The following is a 25,098-nucleotide window of genomic DNA, read 5'->3' as shown; positions in this document are numbered from 1 at the left end:
AGTTCAGGTATGGTGACTTAAGTGGTTTTGAGCTGACTATACTTGAATTTTTTCCTGTGCTTGCATAACGAAATAAGCTCATTTTTGGTGTTTATTGTGGCTTTAGGGTATGTTATTATTGCAACTTCTTCTGAGGTGCAAAGGTTCAGAATTTGGGTTTAGGGGTGTGTGAATTGGATTGTTTCAATAAATCCCATTTTAGCGAGTACGGAATATTCCTACGTTGGAGGTCTTTAATCAAAGTTGTTAGGGAGGTGCCTCTATTGCTATTTGGATTTTCATTATTAAAGGAGCTTACATGGTTGGAAATTCTCAGTTTAATTAGATTTGCTGTTGCGCCGATATACGTGTGGGATTTTACATTTGCATTAATGGTTCTTAAGCTGTTGGAGTTTCTACTATGGGTGTGGGATAGACTTGCAGAGGGGGAAGGGATAATTAGGTTCGAGTCGTTTTCAGGATGGGGTTCCTGAGTAACTTGGGTGTTACCATGTGTCTCATTTATGGGGTTAGCATAGTGTGAGTCAATGGAGTTCTCTAGTGTTGTTGGTTCTATAGTTAATATATTTTGAGTGCGATTATTGGGTGTTCTATCAGTTATATTTACTGTTGTGGTTGGGAGTTCGGTGACTGTACATGAGTATATAACGTCCTTGTGCATGCAATCGCTTCTTAAGGGGCATAATTGTTTGTTTCGGCAATTACAATTTTGTGTGGGTGGAATTTGCGGGAGAGGGGCCTGGGCTTTTCTTATTTTAGAGTTGTTTGATGCTATTATCGTTTGTGCTAGGTTAGGCATAGTAGAGTAAGAGATTTTTATTGAGTTATTTAATATAGTGCTGTATCTATGAGGTTGTTGAAAGGATTGTTCAATTATTTTAAAGAATTCCTTTGGTATATTATATATATGTCTATATGTTGTTTTTTTCAGAATTTAAATATAATCACTGAACTAAAGAAAATGGACTCTGATTTATGAAAGTATGATAGGTTATGAAAAGGAAGGGTTGTAAATTTGGGTTGAATTTGGGGGTATCAAAACCAAAGCAAAATATGATGAAAGTAAAAATAAAATAGATAAACCCCATCATTTATTATATCATACCTGTTCACACTGAAACATTTATCACAATATTCTGTGGATCTATATTAAAAAAACCTTGTGACATATTTCTATTCTCTGGAGGTCAGGTGCGAACGAACACCCCATAATTTTATTATACTATATTTCTTCACACTGAAACATAATTATCAAAGTATACTTACGCAGATAGATATGAAAAGTCTTTATTAAAGTTTGTGCCTATTTCCATTCTATGGAGGCCAGGCGCGAACGCAGACCCCACAATTTTATTATACCACCCCTGTTTAAGTTAAAACATACTTATCAAAGTGTTCTTATGTACATCTATATCAAAAACACTTGTAAAGGTTTTTTTTTAATTTTTTAATTTTTTATTTCCATACTTTGTGGACCAGGCACGAACGCAGACCCCACAATTTTAATGAACCACCGTTCTGCAGGATCAAACATACCCATTCCTGTATCTCGATACATCTTCCATCATTATATGTAACCAGTTTTTTAAAATAGTCAACCATATAGGAGCCTATTCGTGACTAGACACACACACACATACACAGCTTTATATATATATATATATATATATATATATATATATATATATATATATATATATATATATATATATGAATAAGAATAAATAAAAATACCAGCGATGGTTGACGTTATGTTGTTTTGAAAAAAGAAAAACCGAATGAATTTATAAAATGGTGATCAACATTTCGTCCCTATTGCAGGGGACATCTTCAGGATATTAAAAGGAAAAATGCAGAAGAAAACGATCATAGACCATACGTAAGTGAAAAGGAAACAGTGTTAGAATCCATACCCATAACGAAAAAACAATATATAAATGTGTGTGTATGTTTCCTTCAAGAATGGTAAAATCCAAACACGGTCGAATTAAAAACTTCCAATCCAACAGGTAAGTTGTTTGCGATTCCTTTGGAACTTACCTGTTGGATTGGAAGTTTTTAATTCGACCGTGTTTGGATTTTACCATTCTTGGATTTTTTACCTTTCACCGAACTATCCATTCATGTGAAATCTTTTTATCATTTTTTCTTTTAACTCCTATTCCCCTTACCTCACCCTTTTTTTTAACCAAGTAAGATCTGTGACTTACTTGTGGTTTCATTAAATACTTTTACATGCAAAATACGATCCCGCATTTTGCTAATTCCTGCCCTCTGATGAGAAGGAGAGTATTTCTTCGAAACTCCGCGGATTAAGGACTATCCACTTATCTTGTGCTTCCTTTTTTAAAATTAAATATGTTTTTAACTCTTTTTCAAGATGTTTTTTAACATTTTTTATTAATCATTTGTTCATATTATAAGCTCTATTTCCCTTTCGGTTTTATTGAGCTTTTACACCTGGTTGAGATTACTTTACTTGTAAATATTAACTCTTTAATATTTATAATATAATTTAAGTTTACCATTTTGATTACCTTGGTAAACTTATTGCAATTTTATTTCTTATATATATATATATATATATATATATATATATATATATATATATATATATATATATATATATATATATATAAAGGAATAAACCGAGTTGTTTTCATCAACGTTTCGTGTGTGTGTGTGTGTTGGGTATTTGTATATGTTTATATATTTGTATGGACAGAATTCCCTCCTAATATATTTAGCTGGTCATTACGAACTTTAGAACGCACTCTTTACGTTGGGCGGTGAAAATGTTTTTTTTTTTTAACATCATGTGATAGACCCACGGACAAACTGACCGACCGGCGGATAGCGAACGATTGGACGTATGTATAAACGTCTTATTCGTATACTTTGGATTCTTCGGACAACTGTTCTTATCTTGAGTGCTATTTTCACAACCTTTCGGCCTATGTAACTTTACAAGTGTATCTTGTCAAACACGGAAATCTTTCTGTTGAATTCGAAAATCTTTCCGTCGAACTCCGGAATCTGCACAGAATTTATAACTGAATCCTTTATTTATTTTCGTTATTTATTGTGTACCATGAAGAATCCTCCAGTTATGGACAAATAGCCCCATTGCCTTGTGGATGCCTTGGAAGGCTAAGGGAATAAATCCCACAAAAAATCCGGTCTGGAGTTTCGATAGGCGGATGGTTAAGCGCTGCAACATCTTTCCGGCAGTTCTTGCAACCGCGCTGGCACCGACTGTATAGGCTTACCTTTCCGTTGGAGTCTGCCTGCAACGCCGAGAGAGGGGCCTTGATAAATTGGCTAACCAAGGTTCTCTTATTACCTGCTCAAATTGTAAAATTAAATTAAATTATTAAAATTATTACCTGCTCAAATGGTAAAATTCAGTTGTGAAATTTACAATCTTGAAGGCTGAAATTTCAACTCTCAGAGCGGGCGACTAAAAAATTCACGAGTTCGACAGAAAGATTGTGCAAATAACATTCAAGATGACAACAATACTCCGAATATTCTAAATAATATGAACATCATCTCAAACATTAAGAAACGTAAACTGTTTAAAATTAATCGGATTAGTTTCGAAACTGATTTCGACATGTTTGAAAAGCCTCTGAGTAATACGTTAAAACAACTTTAACAATTCAGACATTTCTGAAAACGTTTATCTGAAATTATTCTAAAGCTAAAAGGATATTAAAATCAGAAAATTCAATAAAATTAAAAAAAAAAAGAAAGAAATTACTCTTCCTCACTCTCCTCCACGCATCATCTCCCTCCTCGCCAACCTTGCTGAACGAATATCTCGAAGTAGATTATGCGGACATCACTAAAACGTCAATTCATATTATAGCTAACAAATGGGCACCGCCATTTTGTATAGGTTTCTCATCAAGTAGTAGTTTCAGAATTACCTTCCTTTGGTAACTGGGTATTTTCGAAACGTAAACAAACGCTAGTGACGGATAAGCGCATTATGACGCGAACTGACACCGTGTCATTACATTTTCATGAATTGCTCCCTATGATGTTTTAACAGTAGTTGTACAAATCTTTCTATCACCAGTTGCATGTTTAAATATACATATATATATATATATATATATATATATATATATATATATATATATATATATATACACACACATATATATATATATTATATACACACACACACACACACACACACACACACACACATATATATATATATATATATATCTTTATATTGAAAACTGACTCAGATTTTCAAAACACCTTATGAACCTATAAAGAAGGTATACAAAATTTTAATTATTCGACAAAGAATACAAATAAAACAAGAAAACCCTTATTCCATGGAGTTTCGAAGAAGGCAATACTTCTCATCAGAGGGAAGAGGTGTACAAAATATACAATAAATTTTTCAGGTTAATGCATCACAGGAAACAAATAATATGAAGTTAATCATATTTGCATAAAAATTCATTCAAAAGTTGTCGACAGTGTGAAGGGATTAAAGGGAATTAAGTAAGCAAGAAACGGAAAAAAAAGGGAGAAAAAAGGTATGATAAAAGTTCAATGGGCAAGATGGTAAAATCCAGAACAGGAAAAACCCGATATGGGTCTGTGAAATATATATATATATATATATATATATATATATATATATATATATATATATATATATATATATATATATATATATATATAAGTAATGAAATCAAAAGTCTCATATACGTAAAGGTAATCTGATATACGTAAAGGTAAACTTCAATCTAATATGAATAACAGTATTTATATATAGATAATTTAATCCGAACCGAATATAAACGCTTAATACGCAATAGGGAGTAGATCTTATTATAAGAGAAAAAAAGAAATTAAAACTGTAAATTGAACTTTACAATCCAAATATATATATATATATATATATATATATATATATATATATATATATATATATATATATATATATATATATATATATATATATATATATATATATATATTTCACAGACCCAGATCGGATTTTTCCTGTTCTGGATTTTACCATCTTGCCCATTGAACTTTTATCATACCTTTTTTCTCCCTTTTTTTTTCCGTTTCTTGCTTACTTATATATATATATATATATATATATATATATATATATATATATATATATATATATATATATATATATATATATATAAAATGGGTTAATAAATTCCAACGAAAGAAAGATGTATATTTAAATAAGGGAGTAGTCACCAACAATGTGTATTTTTTAACATTATTTTATTATTCCGTGTCTTGGTTTTTCATTGAGAATTATGTTTGGATCATTGTAATAATGTTTTTAAGTCATTGAAATCGTTTACGCGCGTTTCAGACGGTCTGTGATGCGTCCTCGTCAGAAATTATTTTTAAATGTATAAAAATGGCGATTTTCGTGGTTAATTTGTTTTTTAATTTGTTTGTATACTAAATTAACTTATATATATATATATATATATATATATATATATATATATATACAGATATATATATATATATTTATATATCTATGACCTAATATTTATAATTTAATTATAAATATTCATAACTTAATATATATATACAGTTATGGCAAAAAGAAGATCCGCGCGTCATTATTTAAGAAAACGGTAAATTTAAGCTAAATTGAATGTAACTGTTTAAACAACCTATACCTCATTTGATTCGCCTTTTATTTCTCTATAATTTTACTTGTTCATATTTCACTTTTAATTGAAGTATCCAAGGGTTCACGTCACTTTTTAAATAAATAACTTCAAATCCAGAAGGAAAAAAGAAACTCCGCAGCATAAATGAGCTTAATATCAGCTTAAAATATCCACATTTTAAGCAACAAAGCATCTCTAATCTTAATTGTTGTTGTTCCAGGTTACACAACGCAACATTTACTTCATATGCCTCGACTTTCTCTTTGTGATCGTCAGGAGCTCATTAATCTCCACCTTTCTGGCTTATCCAGTCGAGAAATCGACTGCAGATTGAAATGTGATACGAAAACGGCACGAATGACTGTGCAAAAGCACCAAAACACCGGCAGTGTTCGTGATGCCCTTAAATCTGGTCATCCTAGAGTTACTTCTTACAGGGAAGACAACGCTATCAAGATCCATAACCTCAGAAACAGATTTGAAACAGCTCCCTAAATCCAATAACAATGTAATCTTGTTAAAAAATCATCTCTTTCTATAGTTAAGAACAGATTGAAGGAATTTACTTTGCGGGGCTAGGTTGCAAGACGCGAGCCAATGATTTCTGTAAATAACAGAAAGCGACGTCTAGACTTCGTTAGATGTAATGAAGGTCATGACAAGTTCAGTAGGCTAGCAATGATGGTAGGCAGTACGTCCGTCGAAGGAAGAATTTAAACCTAGGTACACAGTTTCAAGGCTACAAGGTGGTGGAGGTTCAGTTTTAGTGTGGGACGTTATTCGTGCCAATGGCCCAAAACCTATAGTTCGCTTGCAAGGTCGAATCAATTCCACAAGTTCATTAATATGTTGACTAAGCATTTTCTACTCTAAATTGGCCGGAATTTGGATGATAATCCCATCTTAATGGTGGATAATACTTCCATTCACACAGCTCGCAATGTCAAGATGTTCCTTGATATTCTGTGTTTGGATTGGCTTCCAATCTCCAGAGCTCAATCCTATCGAAAACGTATGGTCTTACATCAAGCAACAGCTACGCAATGATAAAGTTGGAAGTCTGGAAGAATTTTGGACAAAAATTAAAGAGAAGTGAGATGCCTTTTCACAGGAATATTGCCGCAGATTGCTTCAAAGAATGCCTAAAAGATTGCAGGCTGTCACTTTGCAGAAGGGCTTTGCTACTAAATATTAACTAGGTAAGTTCGTTCTTGTTGTATTTGTGTTGCATTAAGGTCATAAAGCTACATTTAAATAACAATTTTCCATTGTGCGGAGTTTCTTTTTGCCTTCTCGATTTGAAGTTAATTTTTTAAATTAATGTGAACGCTAGGATACTTGAATTAAAATTTAAATGTGAACAGGTAAAGTTATAGAGCACTAAAAGGCGAATAAAATGGGGTATAGGTTGTTTGAAGTTACATACAATTTAGTTTGTTATATATATGTATATATATATATATATATATATATATAATTGAAATATAATTAAAAAGTACAAGATAAATATCATCTTTATATTAGAGCCTATTCAGATAATAGCTCAATATGTTAGAGTAATTAAAAATCGAACATTTGATGATTAAAATAAAACTTAAATAAATTACAATATTTATTGATCCATTAAAAATCTAAAGAAAAATCCATACCACATGAATTTTTAAAGATAAACTCCCAGGCCTTGTTTCATCTGGGGTAAAGCTAATTTATTGCTACTTATCTTAGGCGTACTCCACGTCCAGGGAATATCAGACTATTTTTAAGAGGTCAGAGCTCCCCTTTCCTTAGGAGTGCTCTGCTTGATTCTCTCCAGCTTATGTCTTGCATCAATCCATCATGCAATGCGAAGAAAGCAACTATCGTCAAAGCGACAGTTATTAGTGATAGTTGTAGCACGAAAGAGACGAGACGTTATTAGCACGAAAGAAACAAAATATAGTTAGCACGAAGGAGACGAGAAGATGTGAGACATATTAAAGTCGTGCACATGCTGGCAATGTATTTCTTATATGTTTTTTTATTTTATCCTAATTACACGACACGTACATTAGTCGTGCCTCAATTTGTCGTACACAAATAGTACAATACCTAGTAAAGAAACAGAATAAGGTAGATAAGAACCTACCTTAACACACATAATGGCGTTATACATCGTGTCCATGTTACCGATTGTTGAATACCTCTCGTCGCCCATGTGAAAGATTTTCGCGACGAAGACAATAAGTAGAACAAATACGAGACAAGCGTTGAAGTATGACACGTAGAAGGTCGTGCCGAGCCCGCCAATCAGAGAGTAGGAACCAAAGAGTGTGGCCATGATGATGACAGTAAATTCATCCGATGCATCCTTCGTCAGTGATTTGATGGTGGCCTGTCCGGCCATGATGACACCGATTGTAATGACCAAGTTTGTGAGAAGTGCAAAACAACAGAAGACTGCATGGGTCGCACGACCGTAACGGGCGTGCATCACCTGTAAAGTAAAAGTATTTTTTGTTTAAAACCGAAGCAAATTGAAAAATAATGCATTAGAAGTAGAATAAAGCCAGTTTTTTTTACGGGGTGATAACTAGGGCTGTGACAACAGCATATTCTTTTCATTGTTTTGACCCTCGAGTATATATCCGTTAATATCTTATATGTTTTTATATAGACGAATGTGGTTCTTGGTTGATTAAGTGTGTCTAACTGTGTCGGATATATATTCGAGAGTGGTGGTGGCTTCTTTCAGTCTTGATAGACTATGGATACCCACTGTAAGGGTTCCTGCGCGTGAAATATGTGTGGCAAGAGTTGCGCAGTCTTCAACCACGCCTCTCCAGAGTCAACATTGTTGCATACCAGTGGCAAATAACCCGAGAGTAAAAAAGAATGAAAAGAATATTCTATTGTCACGGCCCTAGTGATAACACCCCTTTCATCCAAATTTGTAACATCTTCATAAACAAAAATCATCTAATGATGAAGAACATGGAGAGCACATAGACTTTTCACATACATGCATGCTTGTGTTATATAGAGCATTGCTGAAAGATGCCAAGTAACCTGAACAATTATCATTCTGATTGCTTTTGATGTTTGGAAAATAGAATGCTACAAGACGAAAAGGGTATTTTTACAGATAAAAATATTTATGGTAGAAATGCATCGGGAATGCTAGCGTGTAATGTTAGAACATAAATAATGGAGTTGGTTTAGTGATTGTATCAGGTGAGCTTAATGCAACGTGCACTAATGACGTAATGAGGCAGTTTAGAAGAGACATGTACAGTTTAGTTTTGAGTTGAGAATCAAGAGAGGAGAGTTAAACAAGAACACGAAAGATATCGTCTCTGCGTTTGGAAGCTGGAAGAAACGCAACTTAAGCATAATGTAAAAAATTACAACGTCTTGCAGCCCCGATGGAAAGTCAGGAATAAAGTTACATTAAACATATAATCTATTGTTGTTTCGTTTCCTTTCGGAGGGAGACGAACTTGACTAATGAGAAGAAACGACGACATAACGAAGAAGTAGAGGTGTTCTTTGTGACTGGTGTGAATGAACTGTTTTGCTTTTTATGTAAAACACTCACACACATATTGCACAAGATAGACGCTTCTCTCCCCAACACGCACATACAACTAGAGGAATATTTTAAACACATGAACGTTAGATATTGACACACGTAAATATATATGTATATTAAGCTTATTATATATACGCCGCTACACAATACTTGTGTACCTGTGGGTTATCGCTGGTGAGGGATCAGGCAAATGAAGAAGGCCAGAGGATAAGTTGGCCGAAACGTTGTGAAACAGCAACTATGAAGATAAGGATAACAGTCCGCAAAATAAAAATGAATACACAAAATATGAAGCCTCATCTCAAGGGATTAAAAAACATATTATTATTGTTATTATTATCATTATTATTATTATTATTATTATTATTATTATTATTATTATTATTATTGTTGTTGTTGTTGTTGTTGTTGTTATTCTTCTTCTTCTTCTTCTTATTATTATTATTATCATTGTTATTATTATTATAGTAACAAAATGTTAGTTTCATGACTTTGTTGAAGTTATAATCATATTAAGAAACCTATATTAGTGTTATGTTTGTTATTTAATGTTATGTCTATAGTAAAAAAACAAAACAAGGAAAACGTTATGAAGTGTCCGTGTAATGTTGTAGTTATATTTTAACACGGACTCGACAATGTGTACGAATGTTTCACAAAGAAACAAAAGAAAAGAAATTCGACTGCGCTTTCTATTAGTTGAAATAAAAGTCATTTATTTATGGTACTTTCCAAACTCCACTTGCATCTTAGTTTTACAAGTCTTTCCATTCGCTATGTAGTTAACAAAACTCTGCCGCGTCGACCACATTCCTTTTCTCCTCCAACGTCGACATGTCTGCTCAAGTTTATTTTTTTATAATCTCCACTTTTTCCCGCTGCTATGTATGTAATTCACTCCAGGGTATACTGTTGTGCGACCATTTTTTGTTCAAAGCTGGAATTGCATCTTGTTTTAAAAGTTCCTTTCGCATTCAAACCTGCTTCAAAGCTGTTTTTTGTCCCTTCTTTTCCTTCGCTGTGACGTCAACTCGCGCCACGGCTTGGTCATTTGCATACGTGAGCTACTGCTGCTGTTACATACACGTCAGCGGCTTTGTTACATTCGACTGATTTCCAATTTATGACTTCCCTTGTGAAACGATCTCAATAAATACTTGTCTAGATACAACAACTTGCAGCAATTTCCCCCACTCTCTATCCGTGCTCAAAACTAAACGAACAGTGGGACTGCTTCCCAGCTTATTATAACATGGTCATTTTAAAATGAATCAAAGGATTAAAAACAAATAAATAAAATAAAAAAATATAATATATAAAAATAAAAAAAATATAATATATAAAAAATATATAATATATAATATAATATATAATAAAAATATATAATATATAAAAAATATAATAAAAAAATATAATATATACAAAATATAATAAAAAATATATTATATATAAAAATATAATAAAAAAAATATAACATATAAAAAATTAAAAAAAAATTTCGTGATAAATATTTAATAATTCCACCCCAAGCTTTATAACTCCTCGAAAAATGTAATTCAAGCCCTAATTTTTTTCAATTAATGTAATTCAAGCCCTAATTTTTTTCAATTAAAGGAGCAAGGACCAAGGTTTCATTAAAAAACAAAACAAAAAAAAAACAAACAAACAACGTGCTTTAAAAAAAAAGGTTTTAAACTTCGGAGTTTACAGGTAAATTTCTAAAAAAACACTACTTTTTTTGTTTTAAATTTGAATATATTATTTATTGATCTTTTATCTTCAATTTGTGATATATAAAACTTTGGTGAGTAAATTAATTATTTACTTTTTAATAGACATTTGAAAATGGGGGGGGGGGTTAATTAAAAAAAACGTTTGTCTAAAATATAATATTCAGTTTATTGGAAAGAGCATAAAATTTCACATTGACCCTGAAAATATCGTAAAAATTGAATCAATTGAAAAATTTTGATAGATTTTTAAAGTTTAAAAATTGAAAAATACTGAGCTCGTAAAATTCAATTAATTTCATTACTGTTTTTTTTTTTAAATAAAAGAATATTTCTATTACTTTTAAAACAACTTTAATAGTTTATTTTGGAAGTATAATCCATAAAGAAAATAAACACTCCACTTTTAAAAGAGGAATTACGAGTTTTTTTTAAATATTTTATTCGCAGTTTCGTGTTAGGAGTGTCAAAAATTCCTACAAAAATTCTGATACACTTTGTGCACAAGTGCCAAAAGTTATGGCGTAGTTTAATGTTATATTGCATTAACGAACTATTATTCATGTTATGTTTTTATTTCATATCATTGAGGCGGCAAATTATTTTTGTATCTGTATTGTTATTCAACGTTGGCTGCTTCCAAACGTTTACTTACCTGAAGATATGTCTTTGCCCCCGGGGCTCGGGTTTTAAAATGAACAGAAAGCATGGGGAAGATGAAAATATTGAACATGATCCCGACAGCATACCAAAACGGACCTGCCACACCATTCTGAAAAAAAAAATGAGAGAAGAAAAACTGATTGGTTAGGTAGCTTATAGGCATCAGCTTAAAATGATAAAGGTAGGACGGAGAAAAAATAGGAAAATGCAAGAGAGAAGCAGCGAAAAGAAGATTAAAAAAGAATTGAGGAAAGGGATACGTGGCATGGTATTCAACACAAGCAGGATGAACCGACTTCCTTCGCAGGGGGGAATTTCTAGGGAATATTTAATTCACAATCTTATACATACCCCGATTAGAAGAGATGATGACGTTAGTTTTGTTTTTGAACTTAGTTAATATATATATATATATATATATATATATATATATATATATATATATATATATATATATATATATATATATATATATATACATACTGTAATAATTATTGAATACCTACTAGTGTTAAATCCTTTTACATCCTTTCGGGAATCATCAGTGTAGGGTGTCACGGTTAACACCAGTCGATAGATTCGAACCCGGCAACAGAAGCCATCTCTAGCTTCAGTAGCAAGGACCTAATCCATTCGGCTACCGTTAATCGCGAGAAATATCGTTGAAATTGAAACATTTTTTATTTTTAAATGTTTTTTTTTACGCCAGTCAGAGTGATCTAATCATTATATGATGATCTTTGTATAAGAGCTAAACTGAACGACTTAATTCGACTGAAAGTGCTCAACGATAAGAAACAAGTTTCATATATATATATATATATATATATATATATATATATATATATATATATATATATAAGCTGTACCCTGCCACGCGTTTCAGTGGTTCAATTTGGTGTAATAGAAAAATCTACTAAAAAGAGAAGATTCATTTTTCTTATATTCCTAGTACAGCAATTCACTCCAAAAAGTGAAAAAAAAAAGAAAAAAAAAAAAAAAAAGAAAAGCCGAAAAATGTAAAAAAAAAAAAAAAAAAAAAATGGTACTTGCAGAATTGGATCCGGATCCTCGGGAGTTTTCGTCAATCATGGCTTGGACTCGACTAACAATCAGTGGATTAAGCCGAACGTTGCTAAACCGAGTTTTTAATTAGTATTTGGGTGAGAGGGAGCGTTACTATACACAGATTCGAAAAAGTTGTCCAAAACAAATAAATAAAAAGCAAAAGTAAGGTAAGTTACGTTTCTACCTAATTGGATGATTTTTTAGTGTTTTTATTTGATGTAAAATGTTTCATCAGCTCGGAAAACAAGCAGTTTTTATCGATGTATTTGAAAAAGACAAATGGTCGCGGAGTCTGTTGAATATGTTAAGTTTGGGAAAATAAGTTAAAAACTATACAAAACAGTGTCAGAAACCCACCGAATATATGTTACCGTGACATAGGCTGAAATATTCGGTTAGTTTTTGACAGTATTTTGTATAGTCTTTTAGTTTTAACCCATTTTCCCCAAACTTAACGCAATCAACAGTGTCTGCCACCATTTGTATTTTTCAAACATACCGATAAACACTGTTTTTCGAGCCAACTAAATGTGACATTAAATAAAAAGGGTTTGTATTACTAAACACAGATACGAAAAAGTTGTCGAAAAATAAATATATAACAAATAAATGTTATCAAAGGCAAGATAAGTTACCTTTCTATCTAACTGGATAAGATTTTAGTGTTTTTATTTAATGTAAAATGTTTACTCGGTTCGAAAACATGCAATGTTTATCGGTATATTTGAAAAATATTAATGGCGACAGACTCTGTTAAACGTGTTAATGTTGGGAAAATGAGTTAAAACTAAAAAAACTATACAAAATGCTGTTAGGAATTCACTCAATATATGTTACCGTGACATAGGCTGACATATATCCGGTGGTTATTTAACAGTAATTTGTATAGTTTTTTAGTTTTAACTAATTTTCCCAAACTTAACGTGTTTAACACAAAGTCTGCTACCATTTGTAATTTTCAAATATAGCAGTCAACGCTGTGTGTTTCGAGCCAATTAAACATTTTACATCAAATAAAAACACTAAAAATTATCCAGTTTGGTAGAAAAGTAGCTTATCTTTCCTTTGATAATATTTGTTATACATTTGTTTTTTGACAACTTTTTCGAATCTATGTGTACAGTAATATGAACCCAATAAAAAACACTAAAAATTATCCAGATAGGTAGAAAAGTAACATATCTTGCCTTTGAAACATTTACTTGTTATATATTTGTTTTTTGTTGACAAATTTTTCAAATCTTTGTACAAGTACAAACCTGATGGTTGTATTTTTGCGTCTATTTTCAAAATATTTTTTCCAAGTTAAATTTAAATTTCACGATGTCTTTTTTTTTGGGGTACTTTTTTTACATGTAATGTCACACGTTTTTGCTAGGATTGAGGTCTGGAGATTGTGCAGGCCAATCCAAACACGGAATATCATGCTCTCAAGGAACCTCTTGACATTGCCAGCTGTGTGAATGGGAGCATTATCCTGCATAAAGATGGGATTATCATCCAAATTCCGACCAAAGTAGGGTAGAAAATGCTCAGTCAACATATTAATGTACTTGGTCGAAGTAATTCGATCTTGCAAGCGAACTATAGGTCCTGCACCATTGGTACTAATAATGCCCTACATCAAAACTGAACCTCCACCACCTTGTAGCGTTTAAACTGAGCACCTAGGATTACATTCTTCGTCTTTCCCCCGACAGACGTGCTGCTTACCATAACTGGTTAGTCTATTGAACTTGCTTTCGTCACTAAAAAGCACTTTTGACCAATATGAAGAGTCATGATCTTCATTGCATCTGACGAAGTCCAGACGGTGCTTTCTGTTCTTTACAGAAATCATTGGCTTGCATCTTGAAACATATCCTCGCAAATTAGATTCCTTTAATCTTTTCTTGACAGTAGAAAGAGAGCACTTTTTTTTAAAACAAGATTGCACTGTTGTTGGATTTTGAGAGGCGTTTGAAATCTGTTTCTTAGGTTGCGGATCTTGATAGCGTTGTCTTCCCTGTAAGAAGTAACTCTAGTACGACCAGATTTAAGGGCATCACGAACACTACCGGTGTTTTTGGTGCTTTTGCGCAGTCTTTCGTACTGTTTTCTCATCACATTTCAATCAGCGGCCGATTTACCAATTGGATAATCGAGAAAGGTGGAGATTAATGAGCCTCTGACGATCACTAAGAGAAAATCGTAGCATATGGACTAAATGTTACGTTGTATAACCTGGCACAACAACAATTATGATTAGAGATGCTTTGTTGCATGTCGGTGGATATTTTAAACTGATTTAGGAGCGATAATTTAAGCTGATGTTAAGCGAATTTGTTGCTGCAGACTTACTTTTTGCCTCCTAAATTTGAAGTTATTTTTTGTTAAATTGACGTGTACACTAGAATATTTCAATTAAAAGTCAAATATGAACAGGAAGAATGATAGAGGGATAAAAGGCCAATCAAATGAGGTATTGGTTGTTTAAACAGTTTCATTAAATTTAGCTTAAATTTGCAGTTTTTGAAAAAATTACAAGTGCATAATTTCTTGTTTCCGGCACTATATATATATATATATATATATATATATATATATATATATATATATATATATATATATATATATATATATATATGATTTCGCGTATGTATATTTCGGCAGTAAGTCGTTATCTAAACATGTTTGAAATTTTATTCACTTTTCTGATTATAGGAGTAATTCTCTCGATTCGGCGGACAATCTTTTTTTTTTCGATTCGCAGGTTGAATAGAACAAATTAAGAAATTTACTATAAATACACTAAGCCGCGACGACAACTAAGACAACAATCTAAAGCACTCGAGCAAATGGCCAAAAATTATCCCTTGAGCCACAATATAAAACCGGAAAAAAAGAAGATTGCTGAGCGATTAAAGCGAATTACATGTAGAATCGAGAAAAAAAAATGAAAACTCAATCGTGTCACACACACACACACACACACACACACACACACACACACACACACACACACACACATACACACACACACACACACAAATATATATATATAGAGAGAGAGAGAGAAAGAGAGAGAGAGAGACACACACACATGCGCGCACACACACACACACGCGCGCGCGCACACACACACAAAAACACACACACACACACGTATATATATATATATAGAGAGAGAGAGAGAGAGAGAGAGAAAGAGAGAGAGAGACACACACACACACACGCGCGCACACACACGCGCGCGCGCACACACACACACACACACAAACACACACACATACACACACACACGTTTATTTGTACCAAATATTGCGAATTTTATTACCGAGTCTATAGCCGAGACGTTCTTTTGGGGTCACGTTGTATTTTCAATAAATTAAGGATAAAGGGGTATTATTATTAAATTTGGTTTCGGAATTATTATTAAATGAAATGTCCGTCGTGACCGAGAAAAAGGCGAAGACTTGTATTGCCGTTGGTCATAATAACTGCCTAAATTATTTCTTAGCACCGACTGTGAACTCGTAAGCATGGCTACAAACAATTGTTTATTGAAAATAAATCGATATAAGTTGAAAGTTACTTGTTATTATTATTGTAATGGAGTATTTTCAGTGTGTGTCCTGATTTGTTTTTTTTTGGGGGGGGGGTACAGTATATCAACAATTTTCGGGTTATTTAATGCCGAACCAGTAATTTTGGAAAAAAATACTTCTATGCTTCAAGTTCTTGTTTTGTTTTTAGGCATATCAGCCCCTTTCGTGTAATTTAATGCTTAATCCAGTAATTTGTGAAACTTAATTAAACTTATATATATATATACTAGCGGGGGTACCCGGCGTTGCCCGAGTGTTTGTTTCCAGGACGGGGGGGGGGGTTTAAAAAAATGTTATGGTAGGTAAGTAGGAAGGATCAAATCCGGAGTCATGAGTAAAAGTAGGAAAATAAAGTGTGGAAAAAAAAAAAAAACATTTGCAACGTTAACAGTTCGGCCACCAAGAAAAGTCCATTCCAGTTGTTTAGGAAAAAAAAAAAACCCGACTACGGTAGGTCGGCGCGAACGTGAAAATATAATGTGAATTGTCCAGCACGCTAACCACTACGCCACAGAGCACTGCAGCTTAGTTTAGTGATTTTAAATAACTTCACATGAAAGAACTACGAAGCCAAACCGGTGTTCTCTTCTCAACTGTTTCTTGTGAACGATCCCCAAACGGTGTTAAGTGGTGGCAGGGGGAGGAGGAATTTATTAGAGAGAAAATATTTTACCACTTCCATTGATCTTAACTGATTTTGGCCGTGACTTCTCAGCAGAAAAAGTATAGAAATCTAAGATTATCGAGGAATTTGAGAAATAATAAGCCTATAACACACCTCAGATATTGTTCTGCCGTTTGTGCATATTTTTTAATCCTATTAAGGTCAAAATCCGACGGGAAAAAATGAGTTCATTTTATTTATATAGAGAAGAAGATATATATATATATATATATATATATATATATATATATATATATATATATATATATATATATATATTCATATATTAGTTTTTTTATGCGTCAAATTTCTAATATATTCAAACATTTATCTATGACCAACTGGTGGGAGGGGAGATTCGCTCAGCCCTGCCGGTTGTAAAATATGTCTAAATATATTTTAGTTCATACAGATTTCGTATTTATTATTGCAGAACCAATTCTCTATTGAACATTATCTATTATTTAAAGGACAAATTTGTGTGTGTGTTTGTGTTTGTATGTCTGTTAAAACTTTTGTCATTCGCATTGAACAAGATCGAAACTGATACAATCTTAAAGGGTATTGCACTGGATGCATAAAATATGAAAATTAGAAAAAAAAAATTCTGTGGTGTTCAACTAGATCACTTTTTGGAAGGCGGGGTCCGCGTTTTGCGTTTTTTCGCAAGTCACGCACGCGTATTAAACTAAAACTGTATAAAAAGCTTATTTTGCAAAGTTAAGACGTTATAAGTACTCGTGGTTGTGTGGGCAAATGTGTTTACCTCTTAAGGTTTTGCCTTCTTTCGCGTTTCACGTTCGAGCCTGGCGACCGCGGTTTTTTTTTCGGTCGCACGGGCATTACCTACTATTTTGATTGAAAAAAAGTTGCTTTTATTTTTTTTTGGGGGGGGGGGCAGCGCACGGGCAACGCCGGGCTCCCATTCATATATTTTTAAGTGGAATTTATCTAGAGTTAGTCTCGGAAATGACTTAAGCAGTTTTAGATCTGAAAATTACGTTATTTCATATATATTTTTAAGAAGGTGGGTACGTAGAGTCAGTCCCGATAATGACTGAAGCAGTTTTAGATCTGAAAATTACTTTATCACATGTATATTTTTTAGAAGGGGATATATGGAGCCTGTCCTGGAAATGGCTGAAGCAATTTACGATCTGAAAACCACTTTATTTCATACATACTTTTAAAAGAGGGGGTATATAGAGTCAGTTACGGAAATAGCTGAAGCAGTTTACGATCTAAAAATTACTTTATTTCATATATTTTTAAAAGATCTTTTCTTTTTAATTTCTTTTCATTTTATTGTGAAAGCGGGTGGAGGGAACAAAATTACCTTTATTGAAAAATGTCATTGTTTTGTTCTATTTGGAGTTGCCTATAAGCAATAAATATGAGAATGCAGTATTACATATGAAAAAGTTACGCCACTAGGCGAAACATACTCAAAGGTTTACAAAGAAAGACGGTAAAATAAGGAGAGGAAAAAAGAGAAACATAAAGAGACTGCTGGAAAGAGAGAGAGAGAGAGAGAGAGAGAGAGAGAGAGTGTGTGTGTGTGTGTGAGAGAGAGAGAGAGAGAGTGTGTGTGTGAGAGAGAGATGAGGGGAGAGATAGAAATTGCAATATAAAGATATTACGTTTCTGAAATTTTGAGATGAGGATTGGTTATTCGTATTATTTGGATTCATCGGACTACTGTTCTCATCTTGAGTGTGATTTTCACAACAGTTCGGCCAATGAACCCTCCGACCTTCTTCAGATGTATCTTGTCGAACTCGGGAATGTTTCTTTCGAACTCGGGAATTTGTACGCAATTTGTCGAACTCGGGAATTTGGACGAAATTTCGCTCGAAATTCCATCCAAATTCCCGAATTCGATAGAAACATTCGACAAGATACACATGAAGAAGGTCGGAGGTTACATCGACCGAAACGTTGTGAAGATCACAATTAAGATGAGAACAGTAGTCCGATGAATCCAAATAATACGAATGAAGATATTAGCCATATTTTCACTTCTATTTACATTTATATTACCCCGAGAAACGCCGGGATGGGCAACGCCGAGTACCCACTCGCTATTAGTTTTTACGTTCGAACTTATTTTAATAATCTAAGATTAAAATAAGTTCTAACGTTATGATATTTTTCGAAAATCCTAAAACATACCATAACGTTGCTTTATTTTAATCGCTTCCCTATTTTTTTACCCATGAATGGAACACAACGTAACTTTATTTTAACAATGTACATATTTTTAATTTTTCATTAATTAATCCCTCGATACAGCTTTGAGAAAGTGAGAGCGAAACCGGTCAGCTGACTCTGCCCTTTATTTTTCTTTCCTCTTATTCCTTCCTTTTTTTATTTTTTTAAACGTGTTTTACAAATTTTCCCTTTAATCATAAATAATAAAAGTCTTCCCTTCATGATTTAGATCCCCCAGGGGCCTGAGGAGGGTCGAATAACTATGCTAAGACCATTTTAATCGATCCCGGGTAGCGACAGATTACCCGAAGAGTTGAAATAGAGAATATAAATATATATTTTTTATTTCATTGTTAAAATAGATATTGTTTGAAATCAGAGAAACATATTTTGCAGTTAAAATTGATGACAGGAAACTTGGAGCATAATACTGTCTGGCCTTGGTGAACTCAAAGCCAGATGTCGGACTGATAGAGTGACATTAGGGGCCATGGGATTTTAATGTATCTGTAAATCTCAGATCACAAAATTGGTGGATTGCACACCCGCAAAATCTGGGGTTTCCCGATTCCGTGGCGTGTCTGATTGGCTAAGGAGACTTCCAACCCCGACCATACACCACTATTAATACAAGTGTCGCATGGAAATTAGCCAGTTTCGAAGCAGTTTTCGAAGGAGTGTGTGCGTGAAACTCGAAGTAAACCGCTGTCCCCCTGGAGACGTGACTCCTCTCCTCCTACGCCCGTCTGACGCTGTCTGTGAATAGCGATTGAACTTTGAAAAACTTACTAAGAACTGACGATATTTGTAAAAACATTGTACATAAGTTTGTGAAATAATTATGTAGAATAGAATTCACGTGTCTGTTTTTCTTTCTGCCTGCGGCTTCGATATTCGCTTTCAGCATACAGGATTCAATGTAACAACCCTAGAGAAGGACCAGTCGCTCCGAGCCGAGTTTCCAGACAAAAAAGGGTCCTAACCGAGCTTTATCAGTGTAGGGTTACATTTATATACAGTAGAACCCTAGGATACGGCAAAAAAAAAATTAGTAAACAAATACAGTACAATATATAATACACATGCTTATAATCAAATAACATTATAAATAACACCGTAAGACGGGGCAAATACCGTAATCAGGTTACGGAAAAACATCGTATTTCACATCGTAATCTGAAAAAACCGGGGTTCTACTGTACATACTAATTAATCATCATTTATCAGGGCTAAAAGCAACGCATGGATACATTAATATGGCGTTGTTGTCATTTGAAAGATATGAATATTACGAAGGCAATTATTTATGGTATGAAAAAAATTTGTATAACTCATGAGCACGGTTTGTAACAAGTATTTGTTTACATTGGATTTGAAGACAGCAATGTTATAAGGGAAGTAGTCCTATAGTAAAACTTTCTACAAAGTGAAAGCCCTTACAAAAAATCCTTGTTCAAAGAAATTCAACATGACTCTAGATACATTGAAGTAGAAAGGACAGTGGTTTTCAGCTGTGATAGGAAAATCAAGTCCCTGGCGTAATTTTGTGTGTGTAAGTAACACCAATTACTTTGGATCTGAGGAATGAAAAAAATGCTTTTCAACGTGAGATTTATTTTTCACATTTGATCTGGATTTTAAATATTCATGTCACTTAAATCGCGGTTATCTTGATATGAGGGACTTTATAGTTGGGTTGAGGGAATTAAACGGGATTCGTTGTCCTTGAAGGCGGTACGCAATTAATAGAGTTCAATTGCCCCATTCGTCACCAAATAAATCTAGATAAAATCGTTTTTATAGAAAGATAAAGATTTGGAGTCTATTCAAAATTAGCTAAAATATTTGCTTCACGTATCCTAAAGTTAAGAACCGTAAAATTACACGAGATTTCAACTCGAGCGGAAAACGTCGTTTCAATGAAACATATATATATATATATATATATATATATATATATATATATATATATATATATATATATATATAACCATTATATATATATATATATATATATATATATATACATATATATTTACATATATATATACAACCATTATATATATGCATATATATACATATATATATATATATATGTATGTATATATATGCATATACATGCATATATATATATATATATAATGATTGTATAAATTGGTTTCCTAGAGGTAAATAGACGAAACCTGTGTGATTATCGAAGAGTGCTCAATGTAGAACAGAACTGGTATATAGTCTGTTTATTATACAAACATTATTAGTTACATATGTGCAGATATGTTTCAGTGAAATCATAATTCAAGGATACCACCTCATCAGACCCCCCACAAAAGAGCGATATTTAAAAAAAAGAAATAAAGTCACTACTAGAAAGAAAAAATAGCCATAAAAAACTAAGATAGAGAAGATGCACATATGTAACCCATAATTATAATCTTAGTACAATATTTGTATAATAAACATTCTATATATAGACGTGTGTGTTTATGCATGCTAGTGTTTTACTCCTAAATGCTACACAATTATGCATAATATAGAAAATATGCAGAAATAGAACTGAACGTAATAGTTAAGTGAAGCCAATAGTCCAATAAAAAGTTATATAAAAAATCAATAATTAATTAGTGGAAGTTCGTTTGTTGAATAAATCTATATCTATATGTTGTATATTTTAGAATTACGCTATAACTTTATTGCTATACTTATTTGGTACTTGTTATTTCTTCTATGATCATTAACTTTTTCTCCATTTTCTTCCAACTACCTTTGTGCCCGAAGAGTTACGTACCTTTGTAGCGAGGGTGGCACTGTGCAAGATGTCGCCTGGCCAAAATAGTTGGGAGGCGACCGTAACTGCCGTCAGACTCAGACTGACGTTGCCGCCGGCGTCGAATGTTGTATCAAGGTTGTGCTCATCGTGGTAGATGTATTTTCGCACGGAGTTGTGCAATATGGCGAGGACAATAGAGAAACCGCCGAAACCAAGTAGCATCAACAAGGCACTTTCGTGTTTCTCTAACACAGGCCTCACTCTACAAAGAAAGAAGGAAATAGAAAAAGAGACCTTTAATATTGAGCATAGCAAGTTGACTTGTGACGAGTATTGGTAATTTCACAATTGAGCTCATGATTGTGTCACGTTTCGGAATCAAGAAAGACTCTATATATTTTTTACCACAGACAAATAAACAAGTAATAATTAGTACGTATATCATAAATTGTAACTGTATAGGCAAAAAGAAATGCCGTTTGCGTGATAACTATCTAAATATGTCTATAGAACTACAATAAAAATATAGAAAAGTGTATTTTTGTTTAGCTTATAGTAAATTGGAAAAATGTTATCATATTACTTTGTTTTAGGAATTTTTATCATCGGCCCTCAAAATCGACAGAGTTAGACCATTCCTGTAATGATCTGGTTCCTGTTGATTTTATGGTGGGAGTTTATTCTATGCAGTTCTAGGAGGTCCACCCTCCTAGACCTGGTCTTCTCTTTTTGGGAAAGAGTTAGTTTATTGTTAATCGTCCGAAGCGCCCTTACCGGTAAATACCAACGAGGCTGTCCAGAAATATTTTTGCAGGTCAGAGTGCCCTCCTCGTGGGTGTTGAATTCCCAATCTCACTTTCCGACCCTGGCGTCTAAGTTCTTGCAGTGGGAGAAAACTAAGACCTTTCTTTCTTTAATATCCCTTATCCGCATTGTTACGTTTTCATCTACAAGCAATCAAAAACCCAACTTTCTATGCATACGGTTGTTTACGTGATAATCTTTATATTCTCTTTATCGTCGTTTATTTTTATCTTCGTCCCGTGTTACGTGTGACCGTCGATTGTCGCGTCCGTTTAACTAAGAGGAATAAAACTTCTCGTGCAAAAAAGACACAAATATACTTTTACTGGGGGTTCGTCAAAGGTATTATGCGAGAGAATCGACTCAGGAGAGGGAAAGAGACCAATGACTGCCAACGTTTATTTCCATTCTTAACCTACTAATGTAATAAATAAGTGACGCAGACAGACAGCGACTCTGGTTAACATTCAGCTTAGATTATGTCTACATTATTTGACGCAAGGCTTTCGACGGATAGACTGGAAGCTTTTATTTCTCTCGCTCGAAAACATGACGCATGTCATTGTTTTTTTCTTACAAGGGAGTCAGTACTTACCAAGGCCAGAATACCACTCGAGGATAAGGGTTAATGAATGTAAGGTGGTAGTGTAGCAATCATTAATCGTATAAGTTGAGTAGAATTTGATTATTCTAAGAGAAGGTTCAACAAGAGCTTGTTTGTATTGGACTTGAAGACTACGATATTGTAGTTGGCTGGACTAGCGGAACAATGTCCCTCAGGGGGCAGTTCTAGGGAAGAAACTTTGTTCATGAAATCTACATTTAGATTAAGGTACAGATAGAGAGATAAGGAACTTGTTGATAATGGCTGTAGCTGGTCGAGTGTTTTGTTGTGAAAGCCTGGCAAGGGGAAACCATAGATTGGAGCTCAGATGAGTATTTGCGATGAAAATAATGATAGAGCAGTAAAGAGGCTTGCAACGTCTTTTCTGTGGAAAAGACGTTGCAAGGAAGAGAAATGGGCATCGCCTACGAGTTTTCAACGCCGGTTTTGAGCTCTATCAAGGCAGGATAGAGCGCACAAAATCTTGTCCATATATGGAAACACTACTCTATTTTGGGCTCTTATACAGATAGCGGATTGTATTGACAGTGAGGTATCTACTTGAGTGGTAGAATTATCCAACAATTTTTTTTCCAGAGATCTTGTCATATCCTTATCTCGTTTGACTATTGTTTTGTATATGGCGTTTGAGCTTTTTTCCCCTAGCCCTATCACCTGTATTTCATTCAACTGAAAATCTAAAAAGAATGGTTCTGTTTTACAGATTTCGGTTGACATGATCCCCCATCAATATTCATACTAGTTAACTTAATTTATATTCTCTGGCGTATCGTCACTACCATGTAAAAGCATCTCTTTCTTAATTCGTATAGAAGAGGGGCGTTATAATATTTTTCCTTCTATCTTTTTTAATTCCACCTAAATAGAGCAGATCGGATTGCAAATTGCATTGTTATGCAAACTGAACTTATGCTTTCATGACCTGGAAATTTAAACTCTCTGTTGCAGATACTGACGGTGTGAGACTCTAAGAAAGCAACACCTATCATAGACGTGCGTCAGAAGCAGAGATGCGTCATTAAATTCCTGGTACCACTCCCATCTTCGTAGCTCTTCAACTTTTTTTTAGTTAAAACAAATAGAAATCTTTACTTTTGGAGCGACTCGCGTAAGACAAAGAGCATCCTGGACGCCCTTGCACAGCCATCGTTTATCACTGCATTGAGAATGTTGATGACTAATGTAAAAAAACCCAAAAACTTAAGCACAAAAAATCGCTCGTTTTAATAGTATGATTCCTGTCTTTGTAGCTCTTCAACTTTTTTAGTTAAAAAATGACCACCGTGTTATTACTTTATTTATATACGAGGGGCGTGTAATAAGTAATGCCCCTGGCCCACTTCCCATAGCAGTAGAGCAACGAAACTTGGCACAGTTATTAGTCTTTCTCTACATATGAACCATCTAGAGTTATGTATTTCTCCCATCGTTTGATGCAACTCTGGAGACCGTTTTTGTAGAACACCCCAGGTTGGTCCTCCAACCACGACGACGTGACTTCAGAAATCAAAGCTGCATCATCTGGGAAACGCTTTCCTTTCAAAAACAACTTCATGGCTGGGAAGAGGTGAAAGTCAAAGGGTGCAAGGTCAGGAGAGTAGAGAAGATGGGGGATGATTTCATAACCACACGCCCGTGCTTCTGATCTGGCGACATGCGAGTTGTGAACCGGAGCGTTGTCCTGCAGGATGAGGGTACCTTTGCTGATCTTGCCCCGCCTCTTGATT

The 25,098-nt window shown here is 33.7% G+C and overlaps 1 protein-coding gene across 3 annotated transcripts in view; it reads right to left on the bottom strand.

Moving 5' to 3' along the window:
* The window catches only part of LOC145259217 (uncharacterized), a 304,488-nt gene that overhangs the window by 15,051 nt on the left and 264,339 nt on the right, over positions 1-25,098 (bottom strand). For all 3 annotated transcript variants that reach the window (XM_080117055.1, XM_080117054.1, XM_080117053.1), the window contains exons 3-5: positions 21,961-22,204; positions 11,638-11,754; positions 7,810-8,157 (exon numbers count right to left, since the gene is read on the bottom strand). In XM_080117055.1, the coding sequence (XP_079973181.1) occupies positions 7,810-8,157; positions 11,638-11,754; positions 21,961-22,204 (709 nt within the window). The remainder of the gene's footprint in view (positions 1-7,809; positions 8,158-11,637; positions 11,755-21,960; positions 22,205-25,098) is intronic.

The sequence above is a fragment of the Euprymna scolopes genome, chromosome 34 (assembly GCF_053919585.1).
Source record: "Euprymna scolopes isolate OS-2025 chromosome 34, ASM5391958v1, whole genome shotgun sequence".
NCBI classification, from domain to species: Eukaryota; Metazoa; Mollusca; class Cephalopoda; order Sepiida; family Sepiolidae; genus Euprymna; species Euprymna scolopes.
Note: the sequence above shows the minus strand (reverse complement) of the source record. Positions and strands in the feature narration are given on the sequence as shown.